Source organism: Macaca mulatta, chromosome 1, assembly GCF_049350105.2.
Source record: "Macaca mulatta isolate MMU2019108-1 chromosome 1, T2T-MMU8v2.0, whole genome shotgun sequence".
Taxonomy (NCBI): Eukaryota; Metazoa; Chordata; class Mammalia; order Primates; family Cercopithecidae; genus Macaca; species Macaca mulatta.
In genome coordinates, this window is record NC_133406.1 from 141,530,377 (window position 1) to 141,548,139 (window position 17,763).

At 35.6% G+C, this 17,763-nt stretch overlaps 1 protein-coding gene across 6 annotated transcripts in view; it reads right to left on the reverse strand.

Moving 5' to 3' along the window:
• SNX7 (sorting nexin 7) overlaps positions 1-17,763 on the reverse strand; it is a 108,494-nt gene that overhangs the window by 52,172 nt on the left and 38,559 nt on the right. For 5 of the 6 annotated variants that reach the window (XR_013400582.1, XM_028831304.2, XM_077952636.1 and 2 more), the window contains exons 6-7: positions 16,391-16,590; positions 13,735-13,821 (exon numbers count right to left, since the gene is read on the reverse strand). Coding sequence is in view for 5 of the 6 variants with exons in the window: in XM_028831304.2 (XP_028687137.2) it covers positions 13,735-13,821; positions 16,391-16,590 (287 nt within the window). In the remaining variant the exon portion in view is untranslated. Of the gene's footprint in view, positions 1-50; positions 4,157-13,734; positions 13,822-16,390; positions 16,591-17,763 lie in introns of those variants that run through there. The other variant, XM_077952671.1, reaches the window with a different exon arrangement.

Here is a 17,763-nt window from a genome sequence, read left to right on the forward strand (position 1 = left end):
AAATTCATACATGAATAAATTGAAAGTTAAAGTAGGATAAGGCATGGGATTATCAGTCTCAAAGACGCTCCCCACAAAACACTTATTAATTACATTGGAAAAAGAGTGATTTTACAGTGAAGAAGCTGGACGGACATTGCCTTAGTGATCAAAGAGCACAGCATCATTAATGGGACAAATAATTATCATGTACTACCTAAAAGGAATCAATGAAAGGATCACAGTAATGCTTAAGTGATATTTCTTTCAAAGATTGATAATATAAATCTAAGCATAAGGAAATATGAAACAAGTTAAAATAGGAGGCATTCTACAAAATAATCTGCAAATGTAGAATGATCATGAAAGTCAAGGGAAGATGAAAGAACTTTTCCAGACTGAAGGAGATATCTAACTAAATACTGTCAAAAAACATTAGAGAACACTGGTGAAACCTGAATGGGTCTGAGCATGTGATAATAGAAATGTATCAATAATTTATTGATATTGATGGTTGTACTATAGTTATCTAGGAAAACATTCTTGTTTGTAAGAAACACAGTATTCAAGTGTTATTACATTTACGATTTATTCTCCAATGGTTCAAAAGAAATGTAGGTCTTTGAAGTACTTGCAACTTTTCTGTAAGTTTGTCCCTTTGAAACAAATTTAAAAATGTTAACACTTCGAATCACAACTCTTCCCTACTTGAAACCCTTCAGGGGCTCTCCACTGAAACCAGAAGAAAACTCAAGGCCTACACGTTCTTCGTCTGCTAGTTTTCAGTCCTCATGCTATAGTGCTGCCCCTCTGTCCTTCATATTCCGGCTACTTACAACCTAACAAGGCTCCTGGAACATGTGAATTCATTCTCATTTCAGAGGATCATGGCTTTTCCTCCGTCTTCCAACACTGGTGCTCCAGAATTTGGATCAATGGCCCCTTATAATGATTCAGCTCTCTTCTCAAGGTCATCTCCTCAGAAAGGCCTTTCTGATCACTCTAGACACTTCCCCTCCTGGTATTCTTGATCATATTACCCTGTTTTATATTCTTTATAGCACTAATCACGGTCTAAAATTATCATATTCATTTAATTATTTTTATTTATTTTCAGTCTCCTTCCACTAGAGAATAAGCTCCTAGGGAGAGGGACTTTGTCAGTCTTCTTCACCGCAGTATCTCCTCCACCTAGGGCCTGGACATTGAAGGAGCTAAGAACTATTTGCTGATTGACTCTCTAGGACTCGATTTTCCCATTTACAAAAATGGGAACAAATTACTACATATCTCATAGGATTAGACATTGGCTGATAAATGCGAATGCTTAGCATAGTGCCTGACATACAACATGTACTAAATAGATGTTAAATATGATTATAAAATGAAAGCACTAGTTTGGGTCTAAAAATTCTCTGAAAGTTGAATGGCCATGTGATTGGGGCATTGACACCCCCCCCCCTCAAATTGACTATTGACTAAGCTTCACCAGAGAGAAAATGCTTACTCTCTGAAGTCTACTAATTATACAACTATACTTCATTTTATTGTACTGTACTTTACCGTGCTTTGCAGATATTCCTTTTTTTTTTTTTTAAACAAATTGAAGCTTAAGCCTACCAGCATCATTTTTCCAACAACATGTGCTTACTTCATGTGTGTGTGTCACATTTTGGTAATTCTTACAATACTTCAAACTTTTTCATTATTATCATATCTGCGATGGTGATCTGTGGTAAGTAGTCTTTGATGTTACCACTGTAATTTGGAAGGGGGGGAAATGTGTCCATATAAAGTAGTGAATCTAATCCATAAATGTGTATGTTCTGACTGTACTACTGACCATTCTCCTGTCTCTGTTCTTCTCCTTCCTATTCCCTGAGAGACAATAATATTGAAATATGGCCAATTAATAAACCTACAATGGCTTTTATGTGTTTAAGTGAAAGAAAGAATTGAGCGTCTCTTACTTTAAATCAAAAGCTAGAAATGATTAAACTGAGTGAGGAAGGCATTTCGAAAGCTGAGATTGGCTGCAAGCTAGGCCTCTTGCACAGAACAGACAAATTCTGAATGCAAAGAAAAAGTTCTTGGAAGAAATTAAAAATGCTATTCCAGTAAATATATGAATTATAAGAAAGAAAAAAAAAAGCCTTATTTCTGATATGGAGAAGGTTTTAGTGGTCTGAATAGAAGATCAAACCAGCCATAGCATTCCCTTAAGCCAAAGCCTAATCCAGAGCAATGCCCTAACTCTTCAATTTTATGAAGGCTGGAAGAGGTGAGGAAGCTGGAGAGAAAATGTTTGAAGCTAGCAGACGCTGGTTCACTAGGTTTAAGGTTTAAGGAAAGAAGCTGTCTCCATAAACATAAAAATGCAAGCTGAAGCAACAACTGCTGATGTAGAAGTTATAACAAGTTATCCAGAAGACCTAACTATGATCATTGACAAGGATGGCTACATTATAAACAACAGAGTTTCAACGTAGACAAGTTTTTTTTTTTTTCCCCTGAGACAGACTTTCGCTCTTGTTGCCCAGACTGGAGTGCAATGGCACTATCTCAGCTCACTGCAACCTCCACCTCCTAGGTTTAAGCAATTCTCCTGCCTTAGCCTCCCGGGTAGCTGGCATTACAGGCATGCACCACTATGTCTGGCTAATTTTGTATTTGTAGTAGAGATGGGGTTTCTCCATGTTGGTCAGGCTAGTCTCGAACTCCCAACCTCAAGTGATGCGCCCGCCTCGGGCCTCCCAAAGTGCTAGGATTACAGGTGTGAGCCACTGTGCCCAGCCAACAAAAGTTTTATATTGGAAAAAGATGCTACCTAAGACTTTCATAGCGAGAGAGGAAAAGTCAATACCTAGCTTCAAAGGACAGCCTGACTCTCGTTAGGAGCTAATGTAGTTGGTGATTTTAAGTTGAAGCCAATGCCCATTTACCATTCTGATAATCCTAGGGCCCTTAATAATTACTCTAAATCTACTCTGCCTGTGCTCTATACCTGAAATAACAAAGCCTGGATGATAGTGTTATCTGTTAATAGTATGGTTTACTGAATATTTTAAGCCCACTCTTGAGATCTACTGCTCAGGAAAAAAGATTCCTTTCAAAATATTACTGTTTATTGTCAATGTACTTGGTCACTGAAGAACTCTGATGGAAATGTAAAAAGGAATTATCACTGCCTTCATGCCAGCTAATGTTAACTTCCATAGTCCATGGGTCAATGAGTCATTTGGACTTTAGAGTCTTATTATTTAAGAAATACATTTTGTAAGGCTGTAGCTGCCATAGATAGTGATTCCCCTGATGGAACTGAGTAAACTGAAAATCTTCTGGAAAGAATACACCATTCTAGATTCCATGAATAATATTTGTGATTCATGGGAACAGATCAAAATATTAACATAGGAATTTGGAAGAAGTTGATTCTAACTCTTATAGATGACTTTGAGCAAAGGGTTCAAGACTTCAGTGGAGGAAGTAACTACAGGTGTGGCAGAAATAGTAGAGAACTGTAATTAGAAGTAGAGCCAGAAGAGATGACTGAATTGCTACAATTTCATGATAGAATTCGAACAGATGAGAAGTTGCTTCTTATGGATGAGCAAAGGAAGTGATTTCTTGAGGCGGGATCTACTCCTGGTGAAGATGCTGTGAGTATTCTTAAGATGACAACAAAGAATTCAGAATATTATGTAAACTTTGATACAGCAGTGGCAAGTTTTGAAAGGATTGGCTCCAATTTCAAAAACAGTCCTACTGTGGGTAAAATGATATCAAACAACATCGCATGCTACGGGGAATTCACTGTGAAAGGAAAATCGATCTATGCAGCAAACTTCCTTGTTCTCATATTTTAAGAAATTGCCATAGCCACCCGAATCTTCATCCACCACCACGTGATCAGTCAGCAGCCATCAACATAGAGGCAAGATGCTCCACCAGCAAAAAGATTACAGCTCTCTGAAGGCTCATATGACCATTAGCATTTTTAACAATGACATATTTTTAAGTAAGTTATGCACATTTTTTACACATAATGCTATTCCACATTTAATAGACTACAGTATAGTGCAAACATAACTTTTATATCCACTGGGAAACCAAAAATTTCTTGTGTCTTGCTTTATTGTGGCAGTCTGAAACTGAACACAGTATCTCCAAGCTATGCCTGTAATAAATCAAAATGAATTTAATTTAATGATATTCAAATGGGCTAGAGGAAAACTACTGGTTCTCTATTTTGTGGAAATACAATTTTTGATTTTCAGTACTAAATTATTTATACTTTAGGCTAGGCCTGTAATCCCAGCACTTTGGGAGGTCAAGGCAGGCGGATCACTTGAGGTCAGGAGTTTGAGATTCCACCTGGCCAACATGGCAAAACCCTGTCTCTATTAAAAATACAAAAATCAGCTGGGCCTGGTGGCACACGCCTCTAATCCCCACTACTTGGGAGGCTGAGGCAGGAGAATCGCTTGAACTAGGGAGACGGAGGTTGCAGTGAGCCAAGATCGCACCACTGCCCTCCAGCCTGGATGACAGAGCTAAATTCTGTCTCAAAATAATAATAATAATTGTTATTACAATTATTATTTTTACATTATTATTATTATTACAATTGTAATAACAATTATTATTATTATTTATACTTTAAATGTTTTATAAAACCATGATGTATTATCTAATACTTTACATATTCATACTATAACTTAAAATTTTTACTAACACAAGTCCTAGATTTATAAACACTAATTCATCTTCAAAAAAAATTCTTTAAGCACAATTTCTGCATGTCAATGGATAAAGAATAATTAATGTCTGATTAAGGACACAAGTTAAATAAAAGTGAATCAAAGCCCTCTCCTGGCTTCTAATTCCCAGTGGGTTACTGCTCCAAGCATTATGAAATATTTATTACGTGCCCAGGCAGGGCCAGGAGTGAAAGAGATATATAAGACAGATCCCTAGGACATATTTCTTATTAACAAAAAGTCTAAATTAAGAAGAAATTGAATCTGTTTTGAGTTTCTATATAGGAAAGCTATTTAAACTTTCTATCTATGGCAGGTAAACCCCATAAAACACACCACAAATCCAAAGGACACCGTAAGTAGAATTTCTTAAAACCCTGAGAAGAAATGACTGGAATTTTAAACTACCCCTTTTACTTGTCCATCTGTTACTTTTTCTGTTGCAGTTAAGGCAACAGAAAAAAAAAATCTTCCTAGAGAAAGACACAGAGCTTAGTCTTTCTTTAGAAATTATCTGCAACACTGTTACACTGCCTCTCTTTCTCCAGTCTTTGTCTTCTTCCTTCTTCTCCCCTTTCACCCTCACCCACCACAAACATACACAGGCCTATTCATCAAGACTGTACATTTATATGTTCTACTTTCAAATTAGCAACCCTTAATATGCAGTTACTTCCCTAAGCAAATTTCACTGGTGAAATTTTGAAAATAGTACAGTATTTTTCACCTCACCCTCTAATATCTCTTGACAAGTTTTCTGGGTAACGGTTACATGAGTCATTCAGTGTTCAGGTTTGTGTTCATGACAGACATGCTGCTGTTGATGAATTTCAAAAGAAATGACTAAAAACACACTTGGGCAGGGTGGTCAAAATATGTGTAAGAAATGTGTGGTCTTTAAAATGATTTGGAACACTTTACCTCTAGTTCTTATTAATTTGTTTCTAATTTATTCCTTATTAGATTCCATATTCCATATAAGAGAGCTTCCACAATTGTACTCTACAAGTTTAAAGACAGAAAGTAAAGACATTGGTGCAATGAGAAAGTGAGAGTAAGGAAAAAACAAGGTAAAGTTAAGGGTGAGAGTTTGACACACACAAGACACACTTGACAGACACAAGTGGATCAGAATTGGGGCTCTCAATAGTTTAGTAACTAATGTAAAAAGTGAGATAAATGGGATAAGATCAGGTATAAAACCCAAGATGTGTATAAGCTGAAAACACACTAGCTACTCAGGAGAAATGCAACCGTATTGCTGGTGCTGTAAACGAAAGCTTTCTCATGCAGTCTTATAAAAGAAAAATATAAAATAGTCAGTGCTGTTGATGTTTATCATAAATAGATTTATGGTTCTCCTTAAAATGTCCTTCTGATACATCAGTGGTACAACATCGAGTGAGTTGAGTTAAAATAATTCCATAGGAGTCCAAAGCGCAACCTCTGAATGGTCTGTATGAATTCATATACAATTTAAAGTATCTACGCAACTGCCTAGAGCAACCGGGTAGGGCAAGTGGGGGTGGTCACTACACAGCTAAAGCTAATTGCTGCCTCGCTTTTTCTTTTTTCTTATTTTAACACTGTGGAGGTCTCACAAGCAGGACTGCAGTTAACACTTTCCAATCTTTGATCTAGAAGAATGAAACTAATATATACTTCAAAGAAAGTTGCTTTAACATTGTTTATAGAAATATTTACAATCTAATCCTGGTTAGGCACTGGGCTAAGGTTTCAATATGCTCATTTAACAACACTTTACGGAAGGTATTACCCACATCTCTCATAGTTGAGGAAACTAAAGTATGGAGAATGTTAAGTAAATTGGCCCAGAACTACAAAGGCAGTAAGTGACCTCTGCCACAAAATGCTGTGCTTTAAATTATACACAACTCTGCAACTGGGATTAAGACCTTATATTAAATACTTTATAGAGACTGCTCTGTTGTGAAGTGCCAGGGGCACAAAAATAAATGACAGAGAGAAAAATTCAATATAGTAAAATTCCAACCAGAGATCTCAGGCTCAACAGACTCTTATTCATAAGGCAGATATGGTGATTTTTGCAATTTAATCAAATATTCATTACTATCCTTTACAACTTTAGGAGAACACAGTTTTGCTTATGTACCTACCACTCAAGCCAATGAAGCCCTGAATGAGAGGGCTGCCTGAGAAGACACAGAGGGAGAGGAATTCTAGGCATTCCTTTGTGCTTTCTTCTGGGAGAAGCTGGCTGCTGAGGGCCTTCTTGATTACGGCATCACTCAAGCACCATTCCAAATTCCCAGCCAGCTGTGTGTGTACAAACCCACTACCCTGCTGCACTGTCTGTGGCCAGTATTTATTAGTATTCTACCCAGAATCCATCCTCTACTCTCCACATTACTTTCTGGAAAGGCCAACGTTTTTTTCAGGTATCTGTCACAGGGTGTGTCTTGTAGCTGATAAGTAAACTCTGATGGCCACATTAGCACTCCATGTGACTGGTTTGATCCTGAGTTTTCACAATTCTGACCAACAAGTTTTGAGGAAATGTCAGCCAGGTGCATTTTAGGATAAACTGATAAAAGGAAATACGCAAGAAAAAAAGCCTCTTCTCATCCCACTGGACATTGTCATGTTCTTTACTGCTGTGTATACATGTGTGGATGGATGTGTATCTGTGTGTGAAAGACAGACACATAACTGCAAACAGACAAAAAGAAGCAGAGTAGAAAATAGATTATGTTAGGAAATGAGGCATATAGAAAGGAATAATTTGTAAAAAGTTCAGGAGAGAAGTGAGCCAGAAAATACTTAAGAAAAGGAAGAAGCAACCTTCACCCCGATCACAAAAAAGGCTTGCTATGCCAAACTTATTTCTTTAAAGCTTCCTAGAATTAGAGAGAAGGCAATCTTGCTCTGTGCAGCATTTAGTACACTACCAAGATGATCTGAAAATTAATAACCTCTATTTAAGGATGAGAGTAAAACACCAGCCAAAAATAGCATGTCATACTGAATAAGGACCAGCTTGAATAATCTGGTATATGTTTGTATCTACTGAATGTGGCTGTGCAAAATTCCAGACTATGATGATCTTATGAAAATGCATTTCTTTGCTCACATAAATATACTGCTAAACAGCTATGGCATTATATCTAGATCCAACTTTCCAATTCTATGCACATATTGCTAAATGTCAAATGTATTCATATTCATTTATATTTGAATGCTGCTTTGAGTGAAAAACTATAAATCATCCATTCAGAAATAAAAATAAAATAGATATGCAGTATTATTTAGCAGCACAGATGAACCTTATTTATTTTACAGTTAAGCAGTGAAGTGAATAAGCATTTTCAAACAGAAGCTCTGACTCTGAAAACTTATAACAAAATGGCAAAACCCACAAGTTTCTCCAAACATCTGAGTTTCCTCATAACCTCAGTCATTATTATACCTTTATCATCCCCGTCAAAAATTATGACTTTCACAGGACACTATTACATTGAATATCTTCTTTATTGGAGCACATAATGCAACTCAGTTACTCTTGAAATATTGTAATCATATATAAAATTGTTTTTTGAAATGCCTCACAATTGGAGAAACTGTTTAAAAAGTTGGATGACCCTAATCAGATCTGTTTAGTTAATCTTACTGGTGCAATGATCTATCACCAGACAAAGCTACATCAAATTCTTTTCCTTCTCCTCATCAGCCAAAACTTCTGATTCTTCCATTAACATTAATCTCTTAATGTTGAAATATGCCAAGGCTCTGACTGGACTTCTTTCTTCTCTCTTTTCTCACACTTCAAAGACCTTGACAAATCTCATAGCTTTAATACCATCGATTTGCTAATAACTTCCAAATATATATCTTCAGCTGAACCTATGAATTTTTACATGTAACTCCGTACCCAATAGCTCCACTGGGTGACTAACAGGCAAATCAACTTTACCTTTCCAAATCTGAGAAACTTATCTTTCCCATTAAACCTGTTGTTTCCAAAGTCTCCTCATCTCAATTAATGCCAACTATTACCTTCCAGTTGCTCCGTCTAAAACCTCAGATTCATCCTTGCCTCTCCTTATTGGCTCACAATCCACAGCCCACCAAATAGCAAACAGCTCTTCCTATGAAATATACTCAGCTTCTGACCCTTTAACATCACTTCTGCTCTGGTCCAAGCTATTACGTCTCACTGGGAATATTTTAAGAGCTACTCTCCAGCTCTGGCTTTCCTCCATCCCATGCACATACCACATGTACATCATCTTGTGCTTTCTCCAAGCACAACAATCATCTTATAAGTTAAATATGATTATGCTACTCCTTTGTTCAACTATTTTCCTATCTCACTGAGATATATAAACCTTATGAAGCTCTATATGGTCTAACCCCTGGTTTCTTCTCTGACTTCATTTCCCACAACTCTTCTACTTGCTCACTCCATTTCTGCAACACTGGCCTTCTTGCTTTTTCTGGAATGTACAAGCACACTTTCATTGTGCATGTATTGTCCCCTCTGCCTGAAAGGCTCTTCCCCCAGGTATACATATTACTCACACATTACCTCCTTGGTGACTATTTTACTGACACCTAATTCTAAATTGCACTGCTCCTCAACACTCTGTCTCCTCCACACTTATCACTATATGACAATATATTATAAATTTTAATTATTTACTCTTTTTTTTTGACCCACTAGAACATAAGCCTCATGAGGACCTGGTTTCTATCCCCAGTGCTGGGAACAGTGACATTCATATGGTAAATAATTAACTTTGCTGAAAAGTTTTTGTTGAATACCTCTACCTTAAATATCATCTTATAAATATGTAAAGTTGCACATCTCCAAATTTCTTCTTCACTTTTTATTCTGTAGCTCAGTGTAGAGAGCCACGATCTGCCCTGCTGCAAGTTAGAAATGTTAGTTATTAATAACTTGAAACATTGGCTGCCCTTCATTATTTAAGTGATGTGGCTTCTATCCTCTGCCTACCTCTTTCTCATATTAACTCGTCTCTGCAACTCCACTGCCACCTCTTCAATTCAGGTTCCTACTGGATCCATACTGAGCAAAGGATAAAGTACATATTTCTCAACCTGACAGATAAGGCCTCCTTTCTACCTGACTATAGTCCACCTCTAAGTCACATCCCCTCTTCCTCACTGTACCCTCCCCTCCACACACCAATCTGGTTTAATCAAGTTAGCAGGCTTTTTGAGCTTCTAAAGCTTTTCATAATATCCATTCTACCTGAAATATTCCTTGTGCTTTACAATGAATAACTCCATAGCCATTTTATACGGACCAATCTCAAATATTACCTCTATACTGTCATCATAATGACAACAGCTAACAACTACTGAGTACTTACTATGCTCCAAGCAATGTATTTGCATTATATAATTTAATCCTTAAACAAGCCTATTAGAAAGGTACAAATAATGTCCTCAACCTATACATGATAAAATGAGGCTAAAAGAAGTTAGAAAACTTGTCCTGGGTCACAAAATTTAATAAACAGGTGAGCTAGGATTTGATCTTTGATTTATCCAATTCCAAAACTTAGACAACAAAACTCACATGAACCGCTGAACTGACCTTCAAATGAATATTCCGAATGTCTTTACTGACTTAGGTAATCCTGAAGCCATTAATTTTATGGCTGTGAGATAAGAACTACAAACCACAAACTCTGAGAAGGAGCCACTTTGCAACTAACCATGTAATGTATCAAGGACTCTCTGTCAGATATTATTTTAGTTTGCAGAAAAACACATACCTTTTGTGGGTATATCTGTGTGATAAGAAAAAGTAACTGTAATGCCATTATTGTTCATTTATAGTAAATGCAGGATTACAGGCAAGGTAAAAAGACCAGAACCCTTGTATTTGCATGCCACAAAACCCACACGAAGGTCACCTGATACAGCCAAATGTCCTCTGGAGTGTTATATAACTGCAATCTTTCTACCCAATAACTATAACTCCTCTAACCTTTGCGTTTCTTGCTAGAGCTTCATTTCACTGACCTTTTTATTATCAGTTGCTTTGCTGGGTTTGCACATAGCATCCCACCCAAAGGTGACTTCGATGGAGTCTCTGAAGGCTGCCCCAATGTCTCCACAGAAATGGCCCCAGGGTTGTCTCCAAAATGGCCCTGTCTGAGTTGCCATGGTAAACAACCAGGCAGATTGCTATATTCAGTTCTCTGCCAGGGTCGCCATGGTGACTGCAAAGGACGGCTCCTTAGAAGGACCTCACAAGGGCACGTTGCCATGGTGACCCTATCCTGCATATTTCTAAGCAACTTCCTTTCAGTCTTTCTGTGACCAATCAAGGCCGGTTCATTTTTAGAGTAACTCTGGTAGGTTCCTCCCGAAGATACCATCATAAGACATAGGGATTTTAAAAGTGAGAAGGCCTATAAACAAATTAATTATTTGAAAATATAAACAGTTCCATTCACAAATCATTAAATCAGTCTGCATAAATTTTAGGAAAAATTTGTTTTGATGATAAACAAAAAAATACCTGCAATGTCTCTGTTAAATGTGTCTGTTTTGAAACTTAATCAACTGAAAGTATCTTACAGAATATAATGCAGATAATTAAAGTTTCAAATTTTTCCAGTCTTACAATGTAGCAGCTACATGGGTATTAAACACTTTATAGTAGACATGACATACACACCCAAGTGAAATCATAAATATATACTGATGATTAAGTTATAATAAAATATCAAAATCATTCTTATGCAGCAAAAGACAAAATATTTGCAAGCCCAGTGGAAAAATAAATGTGTGTGTGTGTTTTTTTAACTGAGTTGGGAAATCCCAGCCATATTTGGACCCAAGCTATTTTCTTCCTTGTGCTTTTGTGGTTGGAACAATCCCAACTAATCTTCCTTTCATTTTAAAACATGAATATAGGCCATTCTTAACATATGCTTGGTTTTTCAGCCATGCTATTATTCTCCTGAAACTTTAAAATATTCTACTGTTCCTAGTATTTCATCAAGAGCAAAATTTTGTCTAACCACTAACTTCAATATCCTTAGTTACTTAACACCTAAAAACAAATTCTAAAATTCAGAAGATGCAATTACAATTTCTATACACATGTACAGCCTTTCAGTCAATTCTAGTTGACTCTTAACTCTCTCTCTATATATATAGTTAAGAAATATATGTATATATGTACATATATGTATTATATATGTACACATATGTATATATATGTTTCTTAACTATATATATTGAGAGCGTTAGGAGTCTATTGTTTCTTATTAAATGGAAAAGGTTAATCTGGGGTTCTCTCTAAATCATAAAGATGATTTTTCCTTTGAGCACTATTTCCTCTAGTTCTACATTTTCTGTTATTCTCTCTCACATATTCCTTTCTCCTACTCTGTCCACAGCAGCCCACCACTCCCCACTCACATTCCACTGGAGAGAATAGAATTTCAGTTAATATACATAGTCAAGAAACGTGAGAATAATTCATAGTATAATAATTCTAAGTTGCATACAGACATGCAAGTTAGACTTCGTAGACACAAAGACTCTTAGTATTTGTACTCATCTTTTACTGGTTTTCACAATATTAATTAAATAATGAAATAATTGCACAGTCTGATTTTGTAGAGACTTCATGCTTCAAGCCTTCAATATGCTTGCACAAATCAGAGTAGTCACTATGGTTTCCACTCATTCCTTCACTACATATTTATTGAGTGACTACGATGTGCCAGGCAGTGCACAAGGGTCTGGGAACACTCTAGTGAACACATGAGAAAAAAAAAATCGGCCCTTAAGGTGTTTCAGTTATAGAGAGGGAGAGAGAAAAATATATAAAGAAAACTAATTAGGAAGTCGTATGTTAGGAAGTGATTAAAGTTAGGGAGACTATTAAAGCAGGGAGGGGGGATGCAGAGTCCTTGGCCAGGTCAGGGCTGAGGAGGCTGCAACAGTATAGATTTACAGGGACGTTTCAAGGACTCCCCAACTCACCTGATGTAAGTGCACTCAACATTATATTCAATAACAACCTAAATCCTTAAATGTAAAGGAAAATTTAAAAAATATTTCATAATGCACACAGTAGAAGTTCATTAGGTTAAAAGTCCACTTTTCTCACTTCTATACCTGCTTTTTGACAGGCAGCACTGTCTGAGGCAGACAAGAGACGTCATCACCTCCGATCCTATTCTGCATTTCAAGACCTATATAGAAACTTAGGCAAATTACTCTACCTTTCAAGTGTCTTCTCACTTTTAAAATGAGAATAATTATTCCAACCTGACAGTATTACTCTGAAAATGCAAAGATACTAAAATATAAATATAAAACTACCATGGGTAAAATAATCTATATCTAGAATTTGCTTTAGAATACTTCAGTAAAAATTTAAACATGAGGAGAGACAATAAAAAAAGGTGAGCAAAATGTTGAGAATTAATGAAGCCCAGTTATGAATATATGAGAGCTCATATTATTAGATCTCATTTTGTTTGAAAATTTCCGTAATAAAATATCTGAAGGTAAAGATTAAACTTGCAAACACAAAGATATTCACTTTCACAAAAAGTTTAACAATACTCAGAAAAAAAGTATAGAGGAACATTAATGTATTTTATATAAAAATCTCAAAACACTAGAAAAAAGTAGATTTATTTACTGAGTACTTACTAGCCTGGAATAATGCTAGCATTGCCTTTCACACTTTCTTCCAATACATTATCTCCTTTTTAAAAAATTATACTTTCCTAATAGTATGAGATGAGACATAAGTCAGAAAGGCAGAAAACCATCACTGTTAAGCTTGTAGACTCACATGGTATCCAATGTATAACAGATTTTAGGAAGAAATTTTACTATAATTTGCTGAATGCTTAGAAATAATCATGTAAGAAACAATTATGTAAGGACATTGCTAATAAAAATTTTAGACAATGAATTCTATATGATTGTATCAAGAAACTTAAAAACTTACCAGATCAGTATCTGTCTTTTTATAGGTCAAAGCTTCAACTTTGGAATCCAGTTCTGCTTGTATTTGGTCTCTTCTTTTCATAACACCCTTTACATTAAAACACACAGATAAAATAGGATGTACTTAGTTTTAATAATCTTTCCTATAGCAAAAATATATATTTCAGAAAACAAACAGCATCTCTTCCTCAAGCCATCAGTCATTTGGGGATATAATACATTTTAAAAGTTTTTGTTTTTTTAATCTCTAAAAACTAAATTGAAAGCAAGTATATAAGAGGGTTTTTTCCTATAAATGTTTCAATTAGTTTTCCTAATGCACATTTTACCCATTTAAGCATTGTATATATGCACTACATTTGATGGAATACTCTAGGCATGTACAATTCTTCAAAAATAGTAAAGAACAAAACAAACAAAAAATAGTAGAAGCACTGGAAATATATACTACAGCATAAACTAGTGGCAGGTGGGATGTCACATGGACCATAATCTGGAAATATCTACACTCTGTGGCAACCTTCTTACCTGACTCCAAAGGGATAGATAATCAAACAGGAAATTATGCTGGGAAATCAGAAAACTGAATTATGCATTCATATCCTAAGCATTGTATTTTTGCTCAAAATATAAAATATTCATTAGTTAGCCAAGCTTTTGATGAGAAATCATAGCCTCCTCTTTGACTGATAGGAGTTGTATCTTTTTTCTTGATTTCATGTTTCAGAGTTTTTAAACTTAAAGCACCCATGTGAAGAAATTGAAGTGCAGAATTCATCTACATCTTTCATTTTTGTTGAATTTTTACAATGTCTTTAAGTGATTCACATTTCTTCCGAGACATGTAACTTAGACTTGAGCCCAGGAGTTCCAGGCTGTAGTGAGCTATGATCATGCCTCTGCACTCCAGCCTGTGCAACAGAGCCTGTTAAACAGACGTTAAACAGGTTAAACAGCCTGTTAAACACACGTCTCTTTAAAAAAAAAAAAAAATCAAAGGAAACTAACATTTTTCCTAGTTGCAAAGAAGTCCATAGAAAACTCAACTAATTTCATAAATTCCTTTATATTTACCTCAATGTTTAATTGCCATTAATGTCAAGAAAGCCCTCCTTTCTTTGACCCAAATGACTCACTCTCTAACTCACTCCTATTTATTTAAAGTCTGTTTCAAAAAAGATGAAGTACTGGTTTTCATATGCACAAATACATTTTAAGTAAAAGGTTGCTTCAGAGGACAACTGGTGAAAATTACATGAAATTAATCATTTTTATGGGAGGATTATTTTTCAATATTTTAGCTCAAATTGAAGAGAATGTTCCAATATCAAACAGGACAAGAAATGCAATACAAGTACTATTTATTATACCCTGGGAGTCTAAAAATTAATTCAATCAAATAAGGACCTATAAAATAATTATATTATAATTTTTCCATATCCTTAACAATGTAATACTTCAATTACATAATTTCCATCTTGATATAATATAAAAGAAAACACTAATTAATGGAGCAGAACATACAAATCAGATCTTCTTGAAGATTTACACAAGGGGGTGACCAATAATGAAGTGAAACCAAAGGATGTAGCCAAGGAAATGGATAGAGAGAGGCAAGAGAATCATCAACAGTGAAACATCGAAGGCCTTTGGTAAGGAAGAAGCTTTGTTTACAGGAGGACTCCAATAAAGTTAAGCACAGACGAAGCCTGAAATGTCCGTGCAATATTTAATGACTCTGTCAAAGGAAACCTAAACATGATCGACGAGAGAGGCAGATCTCATGCTGAACGACAAAGTGAGCTTTTCAGACCAAAACAAGGACAAGTTTTTTAAAAAGAAAAAAATTGAAAGAAATTCCTAGAAATCAAGGGTACATGTCCAAAGAGACCATGGTTCCAATTATAAAGAATAGAAAAAAAGAGCTATATCTGAATGCAAGCTGACTCCTTCCCTCATCACCATCCTAAAACACCAGAGACCTGAGGGTGCCAATTTGCTTGTGCAAAGTATTGTAGGCACAGAAAAATACTGGATGAAAAACATTAGCTTTGCAGATAGCATTGCTAAATTCCAAATATCTGGAAACTTTAACTTGAACTGAGGAAGTAAAAGGCAAAACTTTGATACAAGAGGTATAAAAGCCTTTTCAAGTAGTGAAAGAAAAACATTTTAACTTGAAAGATTTCTTTTAAAAGCAACCAGAAGGCAGAACATCAAGATCCGACTCAAGTACTTTCTACATAATGGTACTAAATATATTGCTAAATCAAATGTACCTAGAAGCAGGAGAGCAGTTCTTTCATGAAAAGAAATCCCCAAAGCACTAAAAAATTTTAAAGTAAAATTTCAAAAGGTTGGAAAAACTAATCATATTCCCTACGTAAATTTTGATTGAGGATGCTTCCTGTCTATGTATAATCTGATAAATTGTTGGTGTTGCTATTGAGTATTGAGTATTCCTACTTTTTAACAAAGGATTCTTTCCTTCATCTATTCAGGCACACAGTGAACAAATTATTTATTGAACATCTACATGCAAAACAACCTGCTAGGACAAAAAGATAGTAGTTTTAAAGAAAAGAAATGTAGTCGCCTTTACAGAGCTTATAATCAGGTTAAGGGACGGAGGTAAAATTCGAATTAGGTGTTCTTACCATTAACATTTCACTATAAAGCACGTACTCATGTACAACAGGAAGCAGGGCCTCTGAGAGTCCAGACATCCGCTTTTCAGTGGCCTTACAGCATCTGTCAATGCAGCCGGCAACATCCTTTAGAGTATCAACCAGATCCTCTTCTGACGCTGACCACAGAATATGAATTGGGCCATATTCTTTCATTTCATCAAAATATTCTTTAAAAAAAAGACTTAATAAGCTCTTCAATATACAAAAGTTTTCAAAGTACTTGTATCTTAGATAGTAAGAAAGGGCATTATTTCTCTTACAGTGCACATATTCTTACATAAGAACATAAGAAAATGGGTATCATCCTTCATTAAATCAACCGGCCATCAGTTTGCCCAGGTCAGTATTTGAATGACTACTGTCCAAGTGTAATCAATAACAACATTCCTTTTCATTGTCAAAAATGTCTTGGCTTGACAAATAAATTAAATGACCGTCAAATCTATTATAGACTTCTGCCTACCACACAACTGTATTTGAGTGCTTCATAGGCAACATGCCCTGAAAAAAAGCTTATCATCTCCTTTCTCCCCTTCTTCTGACTATATATTCTACTTAGTGGTAACTACTATCCATAAATCTAAGCAAAAAATTGGGAGGTTATCCTAGAAACATACTTACACAGAGCCAGTCAATCACCAATTCCAAAATTTCTAGATCTTAAACTATCCATCTACCTACCTATGTACTTATCTTCACTTCCACCACCATCAGCACCTCTAATCTGTACCACTTCAAGGGTCTCCTAACTATTCTCCCTCTATTTTTGTCACAGTAGAGAAACACTGACTCTTTGTAGTTAAATTAGAATTAGTTAAATTAAACCTTTATCATTAGTCCTCACTGTCTGCTTCTCCAGGTCCAATGTGAAATTCTCTGCCAAAGATTTTAACTCAAGTCAAATTGCTTGTTCATTCATGAATATCCCATGATTTCTCTTTAAAAAAGCATTTGCACATGTCCCTCTGCCTTGTCCTCCATTTCTATCACCTGACAAACTACTTCTAATCCTTTAAATTTCAGTTCAAATAAATCTCTGATTCTGTTCCAAAGGATTCATAGATGCTTTGGCCCTCAATGAGCCCATCATACCTATCATAATTTTATACTTCTATTAAAGCATTATCCCACTGTATTATCGATGTCTTATAACTCAAATGCTCTTGGCCACATACTCCTTAAAACAGGGACTGAGTCTTACTATTTTGCTATCTCAAACCCTTATGTGTAATGAGTTCAATAAATATTTTCGTATCAATGAAAGAATGCATATATGAGTAACCAAAGACCATTCAGTTTTTGATACGCTATATATTCAAAAATTTGGATTTCATTTTAAA